We start from the raw sequence: 25,119 nt of genomic DNA, 5'->3' as shown, positions 1-25,119 counted from the left end.
AATAGGTGGTCCAAATCATACGCTTGCTTTCACATTTCTCTATGATATAGTTCTGTATTTCACAACCACCATCATCTTCGGGTGGATCCCAGCTGACTTTACATCTGTCAGTTGAAATATCAGAGACTTGAGATTTCTTACTGGTCCTGGTTTGTCCAAAACATTTACAGTAGCATACGCTACAAAGCTACCAGCAGGGTTAGTGGCTGTTATAACATATTTACCACCATCAGTACGCCTCGATTTTGCAAGAAGCAACTTAGATGAATTAGAAGTTGTTTTCAATTTTGACCCTGGGAGATTGGATAAATCTTCATATCCTTTGACCAAGAAACTTCTGGCTGTGGGCTTGCCTTTAAGATCTGCTTCAATTTTAATGGGTTCACCAGCTTTCACAGTAAGTACGCCCTGTCAATTTCAAATTAAGTACTGGCTTTTGTATTTCTTCTTTAACAACAACTTCACTTGTTTTTACCCAATCGCTTTCTCCTCCTTCATTCTTAGTTTGAACTCTGAACTGATAAATTTATTTCAACACATTTGTCAACCATATACTGTGTTTCCTTAATGCTGCCTTGTGTACTCTTTCCCATTCATCTGAATCCTTCAGTTTTCGCTCAACGTGGTAAGATAAATTGGGACTACCACCATCGTAGTCTGGCCTTCTCCATTTCAGATGCCCAATGTCTTTCCTGTTTCTGCAATATGAAGAGTTTCAGGCTCACCTGGCCTATCAATTGGATTAATGGCAAGGATTGGAGTCTTGGTCTCGACAACTGGGCCTGGACCTACTTTATTTTCTGCACAAACACGGAAGAAATACTCATGATTTTCTATGAGATGTGCTTTTACCATCCTCTTAGTAAGATCAGAGGAGACTATCGACCAACCTTTCTGATTGGTTGGCGATATTCTACTATATAATTTGTAATTTCAGAGCCACCATTATCTTCTGGATTCTCAAAAGAGATCATACAGGAATCCTTAGTGACATAGCTTACTTTCAGGTTCCTACAAGGTCCAGTCTGTCAAGTACATTAACAATGGCTGATGCTTGGGCATGTCCACTGCTGTATTTTAGCTGCAATAATGTACTTGCCGTGGTCTGCTCTTGTAGATGCTTTAATTTGTAGCTCTATGCGTGGAAGTTCTTGAATTATGTCAGTGCGCTTATCTTTGTCAGTATTTTGCCTTCTTTTCGACCATGTTATGTCAGGCTCTGGTCTACCTTTCACTCTGCCTAGGATCTTTATTGTTTGGCCTACTCTAACTGTAATGATATCACGGCAGGTCACATCCAGTTCTAGCTCTGGAGGAGTCAGAATGTCTCTAGCAAGACTGTTTCAGGCAATTCTCTAGGTTCTCCCTCTCCAACAATATTTGCGGCTTTGATACGGAATCTATATTCATTTCCTTCAATGAGCCCAGGTACTGTAAGGCACACGGTCTAATAAGATCATCTTATTAATTCTATTCCATTGAGTTGTTCCACTTTTCTGGCATTCAACGACATATCCCAGTATAGGGCTACCACCATCTTTGAGTGGTTTTGTCCATACCAGTTCAGCTGTTTCTCTGGTCTTATCTTTGAGCTTCGGATTAATTGGAGGCCCAGGAGGTAAAAGAGGACGTGTTGCTTTTATTGGGTCTGAAACTGGAGATGGTTTGCTTAGGCCAACACTATTCTCTGCAAAAACACGGAATTCATATGTGTTGCCCTCATAAAGGCCTGTAGCTCTGAACTTCAGATCAAGTACTGGTGATTTATTTACTCGTATCCACTTGCCAGAAATTTCACGTCGTTCAAGAATATATCCAGTTATTGGACTTCCTCCATCAGACTTCGGGATAGTCCAATTTACCGTTGCAGCATTTTCAGTAATATCATGAACTGTTGGTTTACCAGGAGGAGATGGTGGATCAAACATAGCCTTAGCAACTGTTGGTTGAGAATCAAGAGGTGGACCAATGCCTATCTTGTTCTCTGCACGAACTCGGAAGATGTATTCAGCACCCTTCTGTAGCCGTGGAATTTTAAGTCTTGTTTGATTAAGGGATGAGCAGACCATTCCCCAGGTTTCTTTCTTTGACTCTCGCTTTTCAACAATGTAATTAGTTATAGGACTTCCACCATCATCTTTAGGATGCCGCCAAGCAATAACCATGTGATCTGCAGCGACTTCTACAATATCAATCGGGCCAGTAGGAGGACCAGGAACATCCAAGACGGTTAAATGAACAGCTACAGTTTTGCTTCCAGCTAGATTGGATACTGTGAGTAAATATTCTCCAGTATCTTTTCTTGTACAACTTTTAATAGTAAGAACTGTTGAATAGTTGTCAGTATCAATTTTGTAATTGCCTTCTGATTTGATTTCAGTATCATCAGTGACCCACTTTGCAGTGGGAATGGGTACTCCTCTCATGATCGCAGGGAATCTTACTGTGCTGCCAGCCTTGACAACAAGCCCTTCTATTAATTTCACATCTAGCTCAACAAATGGAGGCACTGAAATAAAATAAATAAATAAATGTTACCATATGGTTTATATTATTAATTAAAATAGGCAATAATTACTAATAGATGTATGACATCCATAAAAGTAGAAATTACCTATCTTTTCTTGGCACTCAATGGGTACAGTTGTGTCTGGAAGACTAAGACCCACAATATTTTGGGCTTTCACACGGAATTTGTAAATCTTTCCTTGTTGCAAGCCTGTAACAACACATTCTGGCATTGGGACCGTCTTGAATTTCGTCCAGTCCTCTGTTCCTTCTTCTTGGTATTCCACCAAAAATCCAGTTATTTCAGCACCACCATCGCGATCAGGCCAATTCCAAGCAAGAGATATCTCTGTCTTGTCAATATCTACATGATGTAAATTCTTCGGTGGTCCAGGTGGATCTTATAACATAAGAAGAGAGTAAAATCATATTTCTGCTTTTAAACATATAAAAACATGCATGTAACTTTTGTTAAACATGAAAATTGATAGGTCATCCGTAAATCTATTACATTCTACATTGGTCAGATTATATTTCAAGTGCCATGTCCAGTTCATGACATAAGTCTTTAAGAAAGTGCTGGAGAAACTGGAATAGATGGAAAGAAAGGCAAAATAAATACATAAATAAACAAATAAAGCTTTATGAGGAGGTTTTTATGGAATTAAAAATAAGCTTTATGAGGTTAAATTAAAAAAATTGGGCATGTTTGTCATTAAGAAGTTTGTCTGAGGAGAAATGGGATTATCAAATAGCAAAAGTGGGTGATTTAGAACAGGAATGTTAATCTCATATCGTCACCGTGATGTCATGTGATGTATCAGGACTTTTCCCCCTTCATCAAACCAGGTGTGGGCATGGCGAGCATGTGATGCATCTGGCCCACAGGCTGGAAGTTTGACAGCCCTGACTTAGGAGAAGGTCAAATCCTGTTCTCTATCATATCAGAATGTAGGATATAGATCAAGGCTCTTAAATTGTGGGAAGTTATATTTTGGCTGAATGTTGGAAAAATCTCTGATGATATGAGATGTTGGCTGGAGCCAATTATTTAGGAATGTAGGGAGCTCTCTTTTTACTGGATGTGTTATAGCAGAGTATGGATGGTCATGTGCTTTTATCTGGATTCCTGCAAGAGGATTAGACTCAGTGAGTCCAGCTACTCCATAGGTCTGTGCTAATATGAAGATGTGTATTACATACTATGGTTTAATATTATTGCATAACCAGCATTTTTTATGAACAAAATAATAATAGTAACTGAAATAGGCTTACGAAGTGGATCCATAGCTTTAATTGGCTTGTGAGTTTCAACAAAAGGTCCTCGTCCATACTGATTCTCAGCAGCAACACGGAAGAGATACTGAGTGCCTTCCATAAGGTATTTAGCCAACATACTGTGTTTCTTAGAAGAGGAGGATACTGTTAACCACTGAGCAGCAGCAACATCCTTCCTTTCCACGACATAGTTGGTAATGACGGAGCCACCATTGTCCTCAGGTTCCTTCCAAGTTAGGTAACAAGAATCTTTTCTAACTTCACTCACTTGAAAGTCCCTAGGAGGCCCAGGTTTATCTGGAAAAAAATATTAATAAGCAACAATGATTCATTGAAATTCATTTGATAGATTTAATAATACCTGTCATTACTCCTTTAAATAAAAAAGGCGACCTAGGCCCATGATGGCGAATCTATGGCACGTGTGCCCAGATGACATGCAACGACCTCTCTGTGGGCACGCAAATCATTGCCCCAGTTCAGCTCCACTGCACATGCACATCTAACCTCCCACCGGCCAACTGGTCACCGGGTCTCTGCTGTGCATGCGCGGGGTCATGGGCAGTGTGTAGGGTTATGCGTGTGCTTGTGTTGTGGGCACACACACATGCATGGGATGCATGTGGGTGGGCCACATACATGCATGAGGGGCAGGGCTTGTGCGGGAGGCCAAGCATGCATATGTGTGGGGATGAGGCATATGCAGAGGGCTGCATGTGGATGCACGGAGTCAGGAACGCATGTGTGGTGCCACACATTGCATTCATGGGGTGGGCACATACATGGGAGAGTGCATGCTCATTGCATTTTGGGGGTTTGGGTGCGTGCACGCACTTTGGGCACTCGGTCATAAAGGTTGGGCATCACTGACCTAGGCTAACAGAGGTAACTGAATAGCCCTCGTGAACTTTTCATCCCCAAATTTGCAAAGGGATATGAAAATGAGATGGAAAGAGTCAATATTCTTTGCTCTTTCCACTACTTGCTCCTGCTCCTTAATTTTATTTAACCAGTGACAATTGAAAATCATATCAACACAATTACCTAGCACAATGACTTTACTGAAACGGTCTTTGATCCAAGAGGATTCTCCACCGTCAGGGAGTAAATTCCTCCATCTTCATGGGCAGCGTTACGTATCTCCAGTTTGCTACCAACACCTGTAACTTCAATATCTGCTTTGTAGAGACTTCCTTATCTTCTTTCTTCCAAGTCACTTTTGGGAATGGAATTCCTTTAATTACAGCACTGAGTCTCAGTGTAGTACCGGCTTTAATATGCTGTTCCCGTGCCATGTTAGCATCCAAGATTAACTCTGGAGGCTCTGAAAAAGGAGTTTTTACGTTCAGAAAGCATCCATGTCATGTATTCATTTAAAATGAATAAAATTTAACATTCTGCTTACCAAGTCTGTCCTTGACTTCCACTGGATCACGGACATAGGCTGGCTCTGATTCACCTGCTGCGTTAACTGCCAGGACTCTGAATTTATATTTAGTACCTTCAGTGAGGCCAGTGACACTATATTTTGTATCAGGGCAAGAATCAGCAGTAAAATTGGCTTTCTTCCATTCCTCATCTCCAACCTTTTGGTATTCAACAAGGTAGCCTATAATCTTCCCTCCTCCATCGTGACGTGGTGGTTGCCAGGACAATCCACTGAACTTTTAGTTTATCCACCGCTTCTGGATTAATCGGAGGACTTGGCTTAACTGTTTAAAAAAAGAAAGCAAACAGAAGTCATGAGAAGACAAAATATTTGTCTGAAAATGCTTTCTGAGAAGAGCAGGTAAGAAAGTGTTTTAAAACATACCAATTTGATCTTTAGCAAAGATTGGTTTTGATGGGGGGCTTGGGTCACCAATACCAATTCATTTTCTGCTGCTACCCTGAATTCATATTCACAGCCTTCAAGGAGATCAGGTACCCTAAACTGGGTATCGGATAAATAGGTTCTTGTGTAACTTTCGTCCATCGATTAGACATGGTTTCCTTCTTTTCAAGGATATACTTGGTTATTGGTTTTCCTCCGTCACGTGGTCTGTTCCAGGTAACTAATGCAGAATCTTTGGTGACATTCTTAACAATTGGCTGCTCTGGTGCATCAGGAACACCTGAAAAAAATATATTACTTTTTAAACCCATTTATAGAACAATAGGTATATGAACTATGACGCAAGACTGTGGCAGGTAAGTAATTAAAATAGATTAGAAAATAGGTGACGTACTAAAACGATCCTTGGCCTTCATTTCATCAGATATCAGTGGATCGCTTATGCCATACAGATTTTCAGCATAAATTCGGACAACATAGTCTCTTCCTTCCAGTAATTTAGGACTTTGCATGTTGTTTGACACTTGCTGATGTAACTGGCATCCAAGATCTCTGTTAGCATCTCTCTTCTCAATAATATAATTTGTAATTGGACTGCCACCATCATCCAAGGAAGGTTTCCAGGAAATAACAAAGTGGTCTTTATGTACTTCATCAAAAATGACAGGGCCCACTGGAGGTGAAGGACGGTCTGATGAAAAGGATACAAATATAAATGCAAACACATACAAACAATTCAGATAAAAATGCACAGATCTGACAACGCTCAAAGAAGGTATAAAGTGTGAATTTCTAACATGTGTGAAACTGATAAAGCTAAATATATTGTCGATTGCTTTCTGTTAGCAAAGGAAACGCTGTAATTCTTTCCTCAATTTACCAACCTGATTATTCTTAACAGGGTATATATCAGCGGTATTTGCTACTTTAACAAAAGCAGAGTCAATCACTTGGGAACTAGAGCTGAGATATGTACCTCATGGATTTATCAGATAGAATATTTAGGATAAAGTAAATTCTGCATTGCTTAAGTCTTACTTGCAGAATCTAGAGGGCAGCCATTGGGGAATGCTGCACTAAAAAATAACTGATAAAGAGGCATGAACAAGGAATTAATTTCTAAAATGTAAGTACTTTCTGATCTGTATATTCTAGATGTAAAACCTATTTCAAAATCTGTTTTCTCCTGCTCATTTGGGAATCCTCTTGCTTACTGCTCTGCCAGGCAGTGGACTACATTTCTACTCCAAAGAACATATGGCCTTATTGCAAAACATTGGAATGACTTTTTGTTGAAATAAGGTGATTCTATTTCTCTGTACAATCTCGGTATAATCAATGCCTTCAATCTTCCCAATCCAGGAAAAAAAATTCAGAAATAGGGTTCTTTTCACAAGAATCTTTTTCTTACACATTTGAATTTTAGTCTATAAATTAGTGTATAAGTTAATTATCAGATAACTAAGAAGTATTAGACCAACTGTCCCATCCTGTTAATGTAATTCGTCTTGGTTTCTAAAGTGGCCACTATACCATTTGGAATGAGCATCCTCTTACATACTGCTTTTAATTTTCTGCAGCTCACTGTTAATTATATGAAAAAGACCCACAATTTTCCAAGTCTAATTTGGTTAAAATTCATCAGGACAACGTTGGTAGACTAGCATATTACCTTGTTCTGTACTCTGCCGCATCCTCTGTCATGCCCACACATCCTTTGAGTTCAGGCACTGTTCGTTCATTCATTCATTCATTCATTCATTCATTCATTCATTCATTCATTCATTCATTCATTCATCATATTTATATAGCTGCCTATCTCACCAAAATGGGACTCTTTTTTAATATGAAAAGAAGCAATTGGCAGAGGCACATTATGGCCAATCTTTCGACTTTCAAATCAACTGGAATTTATATTTCCAATCTATGCTATAATTCAAAGAACACATTAACAATGTCAACTCATGAAGCTTTCTGACCTGCTCCTGAGTTGCCATAAGCAGGGGGATGGGGAATCAAGCCTCGCGGCTGCATTGAGAAATTTGCACCTCAGTCAAAACAAAACACATCCTAGTCAAGGCCATCTCCCCAGAAACCAGTAACAGCCGGAGGGAATGACTTCTATGATCAACAATTGGGGAATGTGACTGATGACACACATTGGGGGGGGGGCAACAGGTCAGGGGCAAGGCGCGAATTGAGTGAAGTCAGAGCTGGCTTCACTTGGTCCATGCCTAATAAACACTGGATTTTTCTTGAAACTTTGCTTGAGGCTCCTGCTTCATTAGGGCAAACAATTTATATGCTTTTTTAATTATACTCAATCAACTCTCAACACAGATCTTCCAAGCAAATATTGTAAAACGGAGTCCTAGAACAAGACTTACCAACAACAGTAACTTGACAGAATCCTTTCTTGATCCTGAACTGTTTTCTACAAACAAACACTATATTTGCCTGAATCTTCACGGACAGATTTTAATACACCCAAGCAAATTGTAGCCGGAGTAGTCTTGATCACAGTTCGTTTGTCTTCTTTCACCGTGATGTCATCTTGTACCAAGTAATCTTTGGTGTTGGCTTGCCTGAATATCGGCCAGTCAGACTGAATGCTTCTCCTATGCGACTGTCAGTTTTTCTCGGATATCAAGCTCAAGCTGAGGAGGAGCTAAAAATATTGTTTAAGAAAAAGAAAAGAAAAATGAGCATTTAAAAAGTAATAATAATGGAAATCAACCAGTGCATGCTAGTGGGGTAGCTTCCAGAGACCAACTTACCAATTTCATCTTTGCAAGTGATGGGTTTTGTGCAAAATGAAGGTTTGCCTTGTCCCACAATATTGCAAGCGCTCACGCGATACTCATAAGTGTCACCTTCTTTCAATCCTTCCACAGTATATTTCCGATCAAGCATTTTCTCTTTTGTAACTCTAGTAAAATTTATCCTTTCCAATGAGTCGGCTTTCCAAAACATACATGGTTATATCAGAGCCACCATTATACTTGGGTGGGTTCCAAGTCAGTGTAACAGAATCCTTAGTGACTGCTTTTACTTCAAGATCCTCAGGCCTCTCAGGCACGGCTAGAAATAAACAAATACAGCAGATTAAACACATATTCCTAAGACTATTTTTATTGCAATCTTGCTGATAAAAGATTAAGATACATACTGATCGGGTCTCTGATTAGGAGCTCCTTTGTCGTCTCTACAAAGGGGCCCATGCCAATGATATTCTCTGGTGCACGCGGAAGAAGTATGATTTGCCCTCAATCAATCCCTGCACGGTGGCATTTTGTCTAGTGACAGTGTAAGTCACTGGTGTCCAAGCTCTGTGATCTGCTTCCGCTTTTCAACAACATAGTTGGTAATAGCTGAACCTCCGTCGTCTTCTGGAGAAAACCATGTAAGTTTGCAAGAATCGTTGGTTAGGTTTTCCGTAAGGAATGGAACTCCAACGGGGCCAGGTATGTCTGTTAAAGGAAACAAGAAAAAGAAAAATGTAATCAGGATGAACATTTGCCACCAAGAACTAAGATCCACAAGAACAGTGAGATAAAGACATCCAGCTTTTTGAAGCATACCTAGCACATCAACGATAATAGTCTTCTTTCTTTCTCCACCTGCATTTTTAGCAAGGAGCGTGTAGATACCCTGTTGACTCCTTTTGCAGTTCTTTATGACCATAGAAGAACTGATAGCAGTTTCCTCAATTTTAGCTTCCTCCGGCAGAGGTTTTTCATCCCTGCTCCAAGTAATAGTTGGAGGTGGCTTTCCTGAGACATAAGCTATAATGCGGATGACCCCACCAGCATGAACAACAATTCTATCTTTTACGTGGGCATCCAGATGGAGATCAGGAGGAACTGTAGAAAAAAAGAATGCATTTTATATATGCCATGCCTTTCGAAAAGGAAACTGGAGTAGATAGGAAAGAAAAGTATAAGCAGATACAAAAATCCTGTAACAATGCCTAATTTCCTCTCCTTTTCAACAAAACAAAACTAATTCTGGAGACTGTCTAAATATGTGTATAGGACACATTATATATGTGTGCATGTATGCATAGCTCTCTGGGTGTATTTGCATGTGCACACATGTTGTCATAAGAAGTATCACTCTAAACAAGGGCATAGCCGAAAGACACTTAAATGATTGAATAATGATTAATTGTAATAATTAATTGCTCCCTCTCTCTGGAACATCATTTCTGCAGATATTAGAATGGCCCTTCACTCTTCCGGAAGGTGCTAAAGACTTGGTTCTGCCAGCAGGCCTGGGAACACAGAATGGGGTGGAGCCCATTAAATGGCTCATGTGATGTGGTGTCGCCAGGGTGGGGGGTTATTTTATTATATTATTTTATTATATGATTCTCTCTTTTATTAGTTTTATTGTTTTTATACAAGGTTTTTATATTCTTGTAAGCCGCCTTGAGTCGCCATGTGCAAGTAGGCGGCAATATAAATGTCCTAAATAAATAAAATTCCCTCACAAACCACCCTCATACACTAAAATACACTAGCCCTTAAAACATACAACTTTCTTCCAGCAATAATTCAAGGAAGACTGGGGTGGAGGAGAAACTGGATATCGGGAAAGAGCCACCTGTGGCGAGATTCGAAGGTAAGAAAAGGGTCTGTGTGTGTGTGTGGGGGGGGATAAAACAAATGGCAATTGTGGAATGATGTAATTAGGTATAAAAAGACTAAGTTCAAAAGGAAATTTATCAGGAAAACAGGCCCTCCCCAAGCAGTGGATAATTTTCACCTAATATTTCAAGGCATTTACCATTTTCAGCAATGTAGCCACCCCTCTATTCACTCACAATCCCAATTCATTAAGCTATTGTTTAAGTTAAATGATAGATTTTCAGTATTTTACCCTTTTAAGAAAAAAAAATTTTCCCCAAGAAATACCTATTCTGTCCTTATTTCAATAACTTCAGTAACGTCTCCAGGTTCTCCAATGCCAGCAGCATTGATGGCTCTGACTCTAAATCGGTAGAAGCCTCCTTCTTTTAATCCTGCCACAACAAACTTGGTTCCTCTTATTTCTTTATCTTTGCCTGAAAATAAAAATAACATAAGGTCACCTATGACATTTCCTGCAGGGCAGAACAACTAGAACAGAATATGGGGCAGCTCTAATATTGCATGCACATTTCTTTATAGAGCAATTGACTGTAAAGTTCCAAATCAGGAAAAATTCATTAATAATGAATAAAAGATGAAAGAACCATCTTTATCTCCAAGGCACATGATGTGTGGGTAATCTTTCTCAATTAAATTCTGAGATAAATTGTATACAGTCATAGTTTCTCCACAAGTGTTCCTAATTCACAAAGAAAGCTAAGTGTGTATGTGCTATTGCATTAAACGCATATGCCATTTTTAAAAAAATACAGTCTTATTCTAGACAACAAGATGAATTGCATGTAAAATGTGATTTAAGAGTGATGCTAGTCACAGCTAGTAATTCTAAAATTAGATATTATTTTCTAACTTCGAGCACTTCCTCGGATAATTGGTTTGATTAATATTTCGGTACAGAAACAGCCTGTAATGCAGCTGATGTAACATAGGGGGTTTGTCTGTGTACAGAAAGCATTGTCTTCCTCTTTTCTATTTCTTTTCAGGTTAGTTGGCCTTGTCTGATACAAATGCCTTTCACCTTTCTCTTTGTTGCTCTTGCTTCATAGGTTACCCATCTTTCTGTAAAAGCTTCCCAGGAGACCCAAAGCAATGATTCTGCTGCTATGAGGTCAGACTGATGAAGCAGAGACATCTTGGAGGATAGAGGTCAGTGCTCATCATTACTTCCTGAAAATGCCCAATTAACAAGCCCTTCCTTAAGGTGTCAGAAATACATTTTCATGGTGTCTTATTACTTACCTTTTCCCATTCTTCCTTCCCTTCCTCTTTGAATTCAACAAGGTAACCAGTAACTTTAGAGCCACCGTCTTTTAATGGTGGAGCCCACTCAAGATCAACTGATGATTTTGTCCAGTCAGTGACCTTTGGAATTGGAGGGCCAGGTGGAGCTGAAAAAAACAAGAAAATTTATTTATAATAAGCATCTACTGCCAGCTGTTTGATAAGGCCTCCCTTCTGCAACCCAACAAGACAGACACAGACTTCAGAGGATAATTAGAACTGCAGAAAATACAGTTACTACCAACCTGCCTTTCATTGAGGACCTGTACACTGCATGAGTCAAAAAGAGGGCTGTGAAAATATTTACAGACCTCTCACATCCTGGACATAAACTGTTTCAACTCCTACCCTCAAAACGATGCTATAGAGCACTGCACACCAAGACAGCTAGACACAAGGACAGTTTTTCCCGAATGCCATCACTGCTATACAAATAATTTCTCATTACTGTCAAACCATTCACTAAGGCTTCATTACTATTACTATTAGTCTTCTCATCATTCCTATCATCAATCTCCTCCCACTTATGACTATATAACTGTAACTTTGTTGCTTGTATCCTTACGATTTATATTGATTGTTTCCTAGTATGATTTGATTGCTTATTTGTACTCTATAACTATCATTAAGTATTGTACCTTATGATTTGTGACAAAGGTATATTTTCTTTTCTTTTATGTACACTGAGAGCATAGGCACCAAAGACAAATTCCTTGCATTTCCAACCACAGTTGGCCAAAAAAGAATTCTATTCTATTCTATTCTATTCTATTCTATTCTATTCTATTCTATTCTATTCTATTCTTTCCCTCTTTTCGTACAAAACAAAAAACAATTGAAGCAATTTACCAATTGGATCCCTTGCAGTGACTGGATCAGAAGGCATGCTTGGTGGACCGACACCAGCAGCGTTGATAGCATATACACGGAACTGATAATCTGAACCTTCAATGAGGCCAGGTACTTTGTAAGAAACACCAAGGGTCATAGGCTTAATAGGATCACGGTTAACTCTTGTCCATCTCTTTGCAGTGGTTTCTTTGCGTTCCAGCCAGTAACCTGTCACGGGAGAGCCTCCATCATATTCTGGCTCCTCCCAGTTGACAGTCATGGAGTCATGTGTGACGCTGCTTACTGTCGGTTTGTCACAAATTCCAGGAACAGCTAGGGGGGAAAAAAAGATACATATTGTAAAATAAAGTACTACTGCTCATTTTTTTGCAAAATATTTTGCAGCTTTTACTTGGAACTGTGCGAAATAAGAGGGACTGGGATATCTAGCTGTAACTCACATCTCTCAAATTCTCCTACTTACTGAACCATTATCAGCAATTGGGAAAGCACAATTTTTAAAACTGGCTTTTTCAAACTAGAGGAGTCAATATAATTATTGCATTGTCTGCTAACCACTATCATTTCACATGTGATGATGGTTCAACAGATCCTAAGAGCAGCATGGCTGGTTCCTAATGTTGGGGCAAATTGGATTTTCTTTGTTCCAACACTGTACTTAATGATGCATAATAAAGTGATCAGACTCTAATTCATAAATTTTAATTAAGTTTTTACTGATAAAAATTAAAGAGGTTATCCAGAACAGAATATGTACAATAAATTAAAATATACAATTTTACCTATAATAAAATATGTACAATAAATGAAGTAAAATTATACAATTCAAAATTGAGAGATGATATAAAATTAAGGTGAATTTTAGGAAACTATAAAAGTTATGTAAAGAAAAATATTTTTGAAGACTTTAAATAATCATTATAAATACATTTGAAATAAGTCTTGGTTTGTAGTGTTTTGATACAACACTGTGATGATCGCAGTGATTAAATCTGATTCCTCTTCAGTTATGTTTTCTAGATAAATCTATTTGAAACAAAATCTGAACTTACTGAAAAGATTCCTTGCTGTTTCAGGTTCACTATCAAGAGGTTCTCCAATGCCATATTTATTCTGTGCCATAATGCGGAAGATGTATTGATGACCTTCAACCAGCTTGGGAACTGTGAAAATGCATTCCTTAGGTTCTTTGGTAACGTTGATCCATGTCCTTCTATTTGCTTCCCTTTTTTCAATGACATAGTTTGTTATTTTAGAGCCACCATCGTCTTTTGGAGGTAGCCAAGACAATGTCATCTGATCAGCTGAAATAGATTCAAATTTAATGGGTCCTTCTGGTGGTCCAGGGCGACCTGAAAAATATATTTGATAAAGTGAAGCAAATTGTAAAATTAAGTAATAAACTGTAAATTAGATTGTCAAAACTAAAAGTGATTATTATTTACCTAGAACATTTAGTCTCATCTCCTTTGCAGCTGTTCCAAAATTATTGACAGCAGTTATGGTGTACAAGCCTGTATCCTTTCTGCGAGACTGTTGTATCACCAACGTGCAAGAGTCTTCACCCACAGCTTTATTGACGTGTTGATCATATAGCACTGGTAGTTTGTCGTCTGGTGTCTTTGGATGAGCTTTGGCCCAAGTCAATGAAGGGAAAGGCACACCCTTCACTTTAGCTACAATGTTAATATCTGTTCCTTCTTCTGCCTCCATAAACTCATTGAGTTCAATTGATGGAGGACCTACAAACAAAGCCAAGAAAAAATATTCTATCAATACAAAGGACATGGAGGTAAAAGTATTTTTACTTGAATTTTGAAGCAAAAAACTTCTGATTGTTTCTCAATACTTTATTTTCTAACAAGTAGCCAAATATAATAGTAACAGTCGCGAACCCAGTTAATTTTCTTATATACATTTTGTTACACCCATTAATCATTTGTTACATTTTTGTCATTGGAGCCATTAGAACAATTGAAACAATGCCCATAGTTGGTTTTTATTTTTTGGGATGGGGGGAGAGAGTATTTTATAGTATTTTTTGGGATGGGGGGAGAGAGTATTTTCTTTAGATTCACTGCCATTTCTTTTTATATGCTATGTAATTTTTTTGTATCATAGTTCACTTCATTAATATTAAGTTTTGAAATATCTTTAAATTTTTGTGTTTTTGACATTCATACTATGAGTACTTAGTCATTTTTAGTGTTCTATATACTTTATATAACAGCATACAAATTACATAGATTTATATAGCACTGCATTCATAGTTGATTTTGTAATCCTAATTATATTTCTAAATTTAATAGTATTGGTAGTATATCTTTATATTTGTGCTAGCACCTCAGATTTTGGTTATTTTTGCAATAAGTAGATTAACCCACTGGCACAATGGGATAGCTTTAATTTTAGCTTTGAGTAGAGCCATGGTGGTGCAGTGGTTAGAATACAGTATTGTAGGCTAATTCTACCACCTGCCAGCAGTTTGATTCCCACCAACTCAGGTTGAATCAGTCTTTCATCCTTCCGAGCTTGTAAAATAAGAACTCAGATTGTTGGGGGGTAATACGCTAACTTTGTAAACCGCGTAGAGAGGGCTATAAAGTACTGTGAAATGGTATATAAGTCTAAGTGCTATTGCTATAAATTTTATTGATCAATGGCTGAAATAAACAATGGTGATGATACTTACATGTCTGATCTTTGATAACAATAGGTCCAACTGTAGCTGATGGTCTGCTAGGACCTGCTTCGTTTACTGCTTTCACTCTGAATTCATATTCATCACCTTCATTAAGGTCCTCAACTGTAAACTTTGTTTCTTCCACATCACGTTTATTGCATTGGCGCCAGGCTTCCTTGCCTTGACCTGTCCGATCCCAACGAAGGCACTCAATATTGTAATGTGTCACAGGAGCACCACCATCGTTCTTTGGAGGTTTCCAAGTCAAGCTGGCAGAGTTCTTAGTGACAACACCAATCTTAAGTTTGATCGGCGGATCAGGAGGTTCTTAAAAAAAAAAGAAACAAGTAGAACAGAGTAAGCACTGGTAAACATTACATTATGCTAATAAAAGCAAGTTTTTTGCTTTTATTTAACTCACGGATGGGATCTCTTGCTGTGGTTCTCTGAATTGTATCTGCTGGTGGGCCAACACCAAAGCGGTTTTCTGCACGTACACGGAAGAAATATTGTTGTCCAGCTATGAGATCAGGTATAACTAATGATGTTCCGGCACAGTTTGCATTCACTTTGGTCCAGGCTTTCCCTTCAACAGTTCTCTTCTCTATAATATAATTTCTGATTCTGTCTCCACCATCATTGTCTGGCATTTTCCATGAAAGTTTACAGTTGCACCTTGTTATATCACTTACTTTCAGGTCTTTAGGTGGCCCAGGAACATCTATCAACGAGAAAACACCAGGTAATTATTAAACTTTATTTTAATCCACAGTACTGGAGAATCAGTGCAAAATGAAGATTCAATAAACTTACCAAGAACATTCACCCTCACATTTACAGTTTTCTGTCCTGCTTTATTTTTGGCTGTAATGCTATATTTTCCAGAATGACCTCTGTTACACTCAGGAATAGTAATTACTGAAGTGGTATCAGTTGATTCCACCTATGTAGACAAAATCAAAATGAACTCACAGATTATTTAAAAAAAAATAAAGCAGTTAACTCTTATAATAGTGAATATAATGATATATAAATTTATTTAAATTGAAATAAAAATTAAAAGTAGTGAATTCAAATATAACATTATTTCTTACCGTAGCATCTTCGGGTATATTATGTCCATCCTTTAAATAAAAGAGAAAACAGTAAATCTAAAGATATTTAAATAAATGTAGTTAAAATTTAGAAAGTGTTATTTTCTTTCTTTCTGACCTTTGCTGCCTTCTTTGCATCTCCTTCAAATTCCCAAGTTACTTTGGGAACTGGGCGTCCTTTAATAATTGCTGGGATTTTGATTGTCGAGCCAGTACGACAAGAAAGCAAATCTTGTGCTTTCACATCAATAAATATTTCTGGCTCTTCTACAAGATATAAATCACACAATTGAAAATCTATTTATAATCATCCAAGTTATGCATTTTTATCACGGAAAATATACATGTATAAAAGAGCTAGCCTCCCATTTTAATGTTTTAGGGCTGCTTGGAAAAATATAAAATATAATACCTTGGAACATTAATAGTAGATAGACCTCTTTGGAGAAGGAATCACAGAAATTCTAGACACCATTCACCTCTCCTTAATTCACAATAGTATGTTGGACAGCTATTCTGGAATCTCCATTCACACATTATTCGATCTTTCATACTCTTTGACTTTATTTCACGTTGTAACACAAAATATTCCAGAATGCTTACCTAGAATTTCTTTGCATGGTATTTCTGAGGTAGCAAGACTTGGCTCTGATTCTCCTGCAGCATTGACAGCTTTTACTCTAAATCTGTACTTTCTTAGCTCTTTCAGGTTGGGAACAGTACATTCACAGGTTGGGAACAGCTTGTCTGGCTCATTTACACTCTTCCAATCCGAAGTACCTTCTTCTTGCATTTCAACAATATAACCTTTAATAGGACTGCCGCCATCTTTTTGTGGAGGTTTCCACGCAAGGGATATGGTTGACTTAGTTCTATCTTTGACATCTGGGCAGGATGGTGCACCAGGAGGAACTATTGGGTAAATGTAAAATGTTCTGAATGAGAATTATGTCTTCATTGTTTTAAGGGAGAAAAAAAATCATATGTATTTTACTTGGCTGAGGTAAAAAAAACCCTCCCTCAACTTCAAATGTTAAGAATGTAAGCTATATATGGGTAGTCCTTGAGTTACGATCACAATAGAGCCCAAATTTTATGTTGCTAAGTGAAACATTTGTTAAGTGAGTTTGCCCCATTTTATAACTTTTCTTGCCACATTTGTTAAGTGTATCATTGCATTTGTTAAGTGGGTCACATGGCCGTTAAGTGAATCTGACTTCCCCCATTGACTGTGCTTGTCAGAAGGTCACAAAAGAGGAATCATATGATCCCGGGACACTGCAACCATCATAAATATGAGACATTGACAAGTTTCTGAATTTTGATTACGTGACCATGGGGATGCTGCAATGGTTGTAAGTGTGAAAAACGGTCATAAGTTACTTTTTTCAGTGCTGTTGTAATTTTGAACAGTCACTAAACAAACTGTTGTTGTAAATCGAGGACTACCTGCATTTTTCTAATAAAACAAGCAATTAAGGTGACTTGCTATAAATTATGAAGATATGTTCTTATGACAATGAGAGGAAACTCACAATATATTACCCCCTCATACTTCATATGCTAAAATCTTAGGATCGCTATTAGACAGGTACAGGGTGAATGAAACTGAATGTCAGACGATGTCTTTTGAAATCATGTAACACTTAATACTCTCTATACTGTATACTCACAGATTGGATCTGCAGCTTCAAAAAGATCTGATGGTTCACTGGGGGGACCAATTCCAGCAATGTTAATAGCCATCGCCCTGAACTGATATTTTACTCCTTCAATCAAACGCAAGACATTGAATTCCAATCCTTTCACTGATGGTTTTGTTACAGGTGCTCTGTTGACACGAGACCAATAGACACCTCCTTCTTCTTTCTTCTCTAGCCAATAGCCGGTAATCGGTGCTCCACCATTATCCAAAGGAGGTGTCCATGTTACAAGCATGGATGATCTAGTATGATCTATGACTTTTGGTTTTCCAGGTGGCCCAGGGAGTCCATAAGGATCCTTGATGACCACTTTCTCTGAAAGACATTCATCACTTGTTCCATACCGGTTTACAGCCCTAACTCTAAACTGATATTGACCATCGGTTATCAGTTTGTAGACCTGAAAAATGTAACAAAAAGCACAAAATAGCATGTGTCATTAATTGGAAAATAAAACATTTATGTTATTTCCACAAATTTCAAGACAGCATATTAAAAGTCGTTAGACAAGAATTGGTCATGCCAGGTACTTTTGTTTAATAATATTCAGAATAATTTTAAAAAATCAGTCTGAAAAATAGTTTGGATATGTTTTACATCAATAATTTGAAAGTATTTTGTAATGATAAAATCAAGCACTACATATTATTTATAAGTAGCAGTTCTAACATATAGTAGCTTATTCCAAGCTGATGTTGCATTAAAAGATCTCTTAGCCCTGAATTTAATCAAAATACAATAAAAAGTTCTTTTAATGCTTGTCTTTATTTGCACTCAGTATCTTAAAACCATGCATTTTTCTTCAAAATCAAATTTACCCCAAATCGTCTGTCTACCACAGTGCTGGATACTTCCTCCCAATCTACTTTCTTCTTGCTTGCATCTCGCTTCTCAATAATGTAGTGGGTAATTTCACTGCCACCATTATCAAGTGGAGCATCCCAGGTTAAATAACAAGATTCAGCCTTAATTTCAGAAACGGCGAGGTTTCTTGGTGGAGAAGGACGATCTAGATGAAGCCAATTTCAACACCATATTATATCAGAACAAAGGAGAGACATTGTTAATATCTTTCAGATGAGCTGAAAGCAGCTCATCAGATACTTACCAAATACTTCAAGGTGAACGTTGCGGAATGCAGAGCCCAAACGATTGGAAGCTGTAACTGTGTAAGTGCCTTTATCATTTCTAACTACTTTAGGCATACTGAGTTCAGTTTTGGCCTCTGTTCTAGATAGTTCCTTTTTGGTGATCTTAAGGGCATCAGATGTTTTCTCAATGGGAACCTCATTTTTGGACCATTCAATCTTTGGCATTGGAAGACCCGTCACATCAGCAGGCACGTTCACTGGTTGCCCTGCCATGACTTTGATAGTATCTCCCCTAACAGTCAGGCGCAATGTCACTGTTGGAGGTTCTGAAAAGGAAATCCCCACAATCAATAACAATGCAGTTCTTTAAAATATACTAGCTGATAACCTGGCGTTGCTCAGGTATTTATTTATCCTAATCCTGATTTCTAATATTGGATTTCCCCTCTTACCAGAGAGAGCCCCCTTGTGGGTGGGCTACTGTGGAGTTACCATGGCAACTCCACTGTGCTGTACAGTAGAAGCCATTTTACATCAGCACGGTAAAAGCCATTTTAAGGCACAACAGGCTGTATCTTAACAGAATACACACTCTAAGGGGTGTTAGGGGTATTTTACCCCCACAGTATTTGTTTCTAGAGAGTAAGTTATCTGTGTACCAACTTTGGTTGACGTTGCTCGAGGTATTCCAGAGTTATGCTCTGGAGTTTTATACACACACACAGCGCCATTTTTAATATATAGATTAAAGATTAATAATTAATAACAGAACCCCTGTTCATGTTATTATTATCCCAATTAAAGTTGAGGTATAATTATTAAAGCACTTCACCTTCATCATCTTGTATGACAACATTGAGAGGCAGTGAAGGTTCACTTTCTCCAATTTCATTGACTGCCTTGACTCGGAATTCATACATATGCAGATCGGCAAGATTATCCACAAGAAGAGAGGTCGCTCGGCAAGGTGTTTTGTTGACTCTTTCAAATTCAGTTGAGTCATGTCTTCTCTTGTCCACAAGATAGCCAATGATAGGGCTGCCGCCATCATTACGAGGGGGCTTCCAGTCAAGGGTTATTGATGATTTTGTTCTCTCGGTATACATGAATCTCTCAGGGGCAGTTGGAGGGCCTATTGTGAGAAGTTATAGTGATAGGTTTAATTCACAATCTTAAACATGAGTCAGCAGTGTGGAGCAGCTGCCAAAAAAGCTAATACAACCCTTGGTTGTATAAAGGCATATAATCAAAATCACGCGACGTATTAGTAGTTCTTTATAAAGCCTTATGACAAGAAACAGTGGACAAACAATCAAGGAGAGAAGCAACGTGGAATTAAGGAGAAACTTCTAATAGTGAGAATAATTAACCAGTGGAACAGCTTGCCATCAAAAGTTATGGGTGCTTTATCACTGGAGTTTTTAAAAAGAGACTGGACAGTCACTTGTCTGAAATGGTATTGGGCCTCCTGCTTGAGCAGCAGGTTGGACTAGAAGACCTTGAAGGGTCCCTTCCAACTCACTTCTGATTGACTGAACTTGCACTGGAAGAAAGTTTTTTAAATCACATCTATGATTATGTAGTAGTATGACTTACAATGAAGGCATGAAAAATTTAACTAATGAATTCATTTGGTATTATATTCCTATTTTCAGAGAATTAGACACATATATTATTCTGCCCATGTTAATGTACTTTTGAAGATTTATCTGCCCCACGACTCAGTTATAACTCAAAAACACACTTTGATAAAAGGAGGCATTGACAGAATCAGCTAAGGGACAGGTTTTATATTACAATTACAATGTTATGATTAAGGATAGGTCATTGTGCATTCACCAAATCTTGGAAAGAGTATAAAAGTGTATCCTGTATCTACAAGGAACATAATTAACATTTCTGTCTATTTTCATGATAATTTGAATTTGAAAATATTGATATTTCTAGTTTCCTCTTGGTCTCAAGCAATTTGATATTCCAATAGATATTTTACCTATATTTTATGTGAGTTCCAAATTTATTCCCCAGGCTATTAGGATAAATTAATTTGTGACCTATTGTATTTCTTTAGTTTGGTTCTTAATCATAAATAATCTAAATTAGAAATAAGTGTAATTCAGCCTTGCTGAATTTATTTTGCATTTCAAGAAAAACCTCAAGATCCACCAAACAGGGACAACTGCAAAAAGCATACAACAAAGACCAGGGGTAGGATGTTTGGGAGGCAAATATGCTTTCACTATCAGAACTAGAATGAACTCACAATATTTTTACACAAAATATATTGTGATTATTATTTAACTGGAAACCATGAGTGATCTATTCTGAGTCGCCCAGAGAACAGCCTGGAGATCTGTTTCTGCCCAATCCTGCTTGCAATATGTTTATGAACTGAAGGACATATAAAAGATAGATAGGCTGTTTGGATTTATTTAGATTTATATTTATTTATGTTGGCAGTAGTTCCTTCCTGGACCATTTAAATCACTAGGAAAATATTCTGTCTCGCCCAAAAGCAACCAATATACATGTATCATTAGATTGTAGGTATTAGTAATGCTGAAACAGCTCTTTTGACAGGACTATGGTATCCTTCCAAGAAATGCCTATGCCGTAGCTATAACTGTGGGAAAAAAAATAGTCCGGTGACTTTTTTCAACAGGAAAAATCTTGATATTATAAATGGATATAAATATTTCACTGTTGAAATTAAGAGTCAAAGTATCCCCCCAAACACCCTCATGGGTCATATTAACAACAACAACAACAAAATACCTTTGGGATCAACAGCAAGTAGTGGTCCAAGTTCAACTGGTGGACCACAGCCAAACTTGTTCTTGGCAGATACCCGGAATTTATATTCTTGCCCTTCTACAAGACCAGTAATGTCACATTTTGATCTGTCGGTATCCACAGCAAGTCTCCAAGTATGCATTTTGGCATCTTTCCTCTCTACGATGAAGCCTATAATCTCACTTCCTCCATCGTCTTTGGGATCATCCCAGTTAAGGAGACACATTTTTCTGTTCACCACCACAGGATGCAGATCAGTTACTGGCCCAGGAACGTCTGAAAGAAGAAGATACAAAATATAATAACAAAGCCACAAACACTTCCTCAAATCATTTCATAAAATCCAGCATTTCTTACCAAATATTTCTACTCTGGTTGCAGCTGATTTGGAGCCACTCTCATTAGTCGCAGTAATCACATATCTTCCGTGGTCTTTCCTGAGTGCATTTTTGATACTTAATACTGATGAAGTGCCAACGTTCTCAATCACCACTCGGTCCATGTCAATTTTCCCATCCTCTAAAGTCCACACAATTGTAGGATGAGGACGCCCAGTAACAGTAGCTGGCAGTCTAAGGGTTTGACCTGCCAGTATCTGAACACCTTGTTTGACAGAAACATCTAGTTCCACAGTGGGAGGTTCTATAGTCAGAAAAAAAAGAAAAGAGCATTGAGTATTTCCTAATGACAGTAATTATTTTCACACAAGGATGTATTTCAAAGTAAATAAAGACAATACCGTTCGGTTCTGCAACAGTTACGGGCTCTGTTTCTCCAGGAGGCCCTTCCCCAGCAATATTAAGAGCAGTCACACGAAGTTTGTAATCAGCACCTTCTCTGATTCCTTTAACTAGGTAGCTTAGAACCTTCACAGGTTTCTCTGTGCAACGGGACCATTCATTTGTACCCAGAAATAGCTTATAAACATGGTAACCAGTGATGTCTCCACCTCCATTGTATAGTGGAGCATCCCATGCTAGATCAATAGATGTTGAACTTGTGTCAAGGATTCTTGGAACAGGTGGGCCAGGTGGTACTAAAGAAAATAAATACATAAATCAAATTAGCAGCTAGTAATTTAAAGCTACCTTACTTTAACTAGTGATAACTGTATTTATTAAGGAACTTACATATTGGATCTTGTGCAATCTTAGGATCTGATGGGGGGCTAAATTTGCCAGGACCAGCTGCATTTTCAGCACAAACTCTGAAAATGTACGTTAATCCTTCCAACAATCCTTCAACTCTTGTTTCCAGAGCATTTACACGATCTTTATTCACCCGAGCCCAATGGGTGCCATTGATTTCACGTTTTTCAATCCAGTATCCCAGAATGGGGCTTCCGTTGTCTTTAGGCTCATTCCATTTAACCAACATACTACTGCTGCTAGGTTCCTCTACTAAAGGTTTATCAGGTGCATCAGGAGGACCTATACACAAGGAAATAAGCGGATTTTTAATGCCAGAACATACATATTTGAAATTTCATGCGAGATTTTTTAATTGACAGATGGAGTATTTACATTATTTATAAGATGCTCAATACAGTCCTACAGAAATTCATCAAAGGCTCAGCCTGGTGATCTTTTATTCGGAATGTCATTTGCTAAACGCAGTAGAGTTTTACCAGTGGTTACCATGAAATAAAAGTGTCCATGATTTCCACACTATTTATTTTGAAATAAATCTCTCAATTCTCCACTAATATGGGGTGGTTCTCATTTAAGAGAAAATGGCTTATGATATCCTATTAATCTGTTCATATATTGATGGTCAAAAAGCTCATCTCTGATTAACGAAACATAATTTCACTAAACACTTCTTTTGTAGACCCCAGTCAGGCATAAAAAAAAATGAGACTTCCACAACAATACACAAAACTGAAGAGGAAGCCGACCTCTGAACCAAAGTTTTAATATTAACATCTAACAGATGTGGCCACATGCATTGTCTTGGAGGGGAATGATGAATTGTTTCTTATAAGGGTTAAGGCTTACCGAATGGATCTTTAGCTACCACAGGTTTTGAAACAGCAGGCGGTCCAGGCCCTACTCTGTTCTCCGCTTTCACACGGAAGACGTATTCTTTTCCTTCAATCAATTTAAGCACATTATACTTGCAGTGCCTAAGTGTGGAGGTGACTGTAACCCAGCCAGTTTCAGCTTTGGCGCTGTCTTTCTTTTCCAAGACATAATTCATGATTTCGCTACCACCGTCATCAAGAGGGGGCTCCCATTTGCAAGTGATGGAATTTTTTCTCACTTCTTCAAAAATAAAGTTGACCGGAGGTCCAGGAACATCTATTTTTAAAGCAGAAATAATGATGAACTCTTGCATGTATCATAACATGTCTTTTGAACAAGAAGTGAAATCAATTATGTACAGGGACGTACCTAAAACATTGACTTCACATGAAGCTTTAGCTACGCCATGGTCATTTTCAACTCGGATAGTGAATGTGCCATGGTCTGCTCTGAGTGAGTCTCGAACAACCAGGGAAGATTCTCCTTTTTTACTGTTGTCAATGCTTAGCCGCTCACTTATGGATAAATGGAAAGGCTCGTCTTCTTCAGCTTCACCTTTCTTCTTCCTGGAAACCTTGACGACTCTCTTCTTAATTTCTTCGGGTCTGATAACTTCATCATTCCATAACCAAGCAATTTCTGGGTAAGGAGAACCTGAAATCCGTGCATCTAGTGGAATATCAGCACCTTGCTTCACTTCAAGGCCGGCCTGTAAATTAGCACTAAGGGAGACCTTTGGAGCCTCTGTAATAATAATAAAAAAATATCCAACATTAATTTATGAGTGACAATTATAGGTAGTCCTTGACTTACAACAGTTCATTTAGTGACTGTTTGAAGTTACAGCAGCACTAAAAAAGTGACTTATTAAAAGTGTGAGTTTTTTCACCCTTACAACCATTGCAGCATCCCCATAGTCACATGATTCAACATTTGGATGCATGGCAACCGACTCATATTTGTGACGGTTACAATGTCCTGGGGCCGCCTTCCGTAACCTTCTGACAAGCAAAATCAATGGGGAAGATTCACTTAACAACCATGTTACTAATTTAACAACTGCAGTAATTCATTTAAAATGTGTTGTGGCCCGCCAGTGGAGCTGGCAGCAGATTCGGACAATGAGGAGGTTGGGGAGGAACATGGGCTAGTCCTGGAGTCTGGGGAAGGCTCTGATGAGAGCTCTGTGTTGGAGGCAGAGATGGGGCTAGAGCCGTATGCCAGTTATCAGCTGCCTTTAGAGTCAGACATTAGTGAGGCAGATGAACAGCTGGAGCCTGTTCCCAGTGTGCACATTCACAGAGTTGCAATTTGGAGCTCAATTGT

General features: G+C 38.2%; 1 protein-coding gene across 1 annotated transcript in view; it reads right to left on the bottom strand.

Annotated features, from left to right (window-relative positions):
• Positions 1-25,119, bottom strand: part of LOC116522425 (titin-like) — a 309,289-nt gene that overhangs the window by 61,423 nt on the left and 222,747 nt on the right. The window contains 57 exon segments of the mRNA XM_032237329.1: positions 2-126; positions 129-408; positions 410-527; positions 529-577; positions 580-681; positions 684-899; positions 902-1,024; positions 1,027-1,078; positions 1,080-1,336; positions 1,339-1,433; positions 1,435-2,509; positions 2,615-2,908; positions 3,784-4,083; positions 4,658-4,662; positions 4,823-4,961; positions 4,964-5,110; positions 5,192-5,454; positions 5,456-5,498; positions 5,600-5,656; positions 5,659-5,727; positions 5,730-5,900; positions 6,015-6,124; positions 6,126-6,168; positions 6,171-6,311; positions 8,008-8,037; positions 8,040-8,067; positions 8,070-8,176; positions 8,179-8,247; positions 8,250-8,288; positions 8,398-8,551; positions 8,553-8,701; positions 8,790-8,864; positions 8,867-8,965; positions 8,968-9,090; positions 9,202-9,483; positions 10,537-10,551; positions 10,554-10,685; positions 11,508-11,660; positions 12,403-12,717; positions 13,458-13,757; positions 13,851-14,147; positions 15,098-15,415; positions 15,510-15,809; positions 15,902-16,031; positions 16,183-16,212; positions 16,301-16,449; positions 16,786-17,094; positions 17,856-18,285; positions 18,704-18,894; positions 18,994-19,302; positions 19,809-20,108; positions 21,752-22,045; positions 22,127-22,411; positions 22,509-22,805; positions 22,900-23,199; positions 23,767-24,069; positions 24,163-24,537. Of these exon segments, the coding sequence (XP_032093220.1) occupies positions 2-126; positions 129-408; positions 410-527; positions 529-577; positions 580-681; positions 684-899; positions 902-1,024; positions 1,027-1,078; positions 1,080-1,336; positions 1,339-1,433; positions 1,435-2,509; positions 2,615-2,908; positions 3,784-4,083; positions 4,658-4,662; positions 4,823-4,961; positions 4,964-5,110; positions 5,192-5,454; positions 5,456-5,498; positions 5,600-5,656; positions 5,659-5,727; positions 5,730-5,900; positions 6,015-6,124; positions 6,126-6,168; positions 6,171-6,311; positions 8,008-8,037; positions 8,040-8,067; positions 8,070-8,176; positions 8,179-8,247; positions 8,250-8,288; positions 8,398-8,551; positions 8,553-8,701; positions 8,790-8,864; positions 8,867-8,965; positions 8,968-9,090; positions 9,202-9,483; positions 10,537-10,551; positions 10,554-10,685; positions 11,508-11,660; positions 12,403-12,717; positions 13,458-13,757; positions 13,851-14,147; positions 15,098-15,415; positions 15,510-15,809; positions 15,902-16,031; positions 16,183-16,212; positions 16,301-16,449; positions 16,786-17,094; positions 17,856-18,285; positions 18,704-18,894; positions 18,994-19,302; positions 19,809-20,108; positions 21,752-22,045; positions 22,127-22,411; positions 22,509-22,805; positions 22,900-23,199; positions 23,767-24,069; positions 24,163-24,537 (10,961 nt within the window).

This window comes from Thamnophis elegans, chromosome 1, assembly GCF_009769535.1.
Source record: "Thamnophis elegans isolate rThaEle1 chromosome 1, rThaEle1.pri, whole genome shotgun sequence".
NCBI lineage: Eukaryota > Metazoa > Chordata > Lepidosauria > Squamata > Colubridae > Thamnophis > Thamnophis elegans.
Note: the sequence above shows the minus strand (reverse complement) of the source record. Positions and strands in the feature narration are given on the sequence as shown.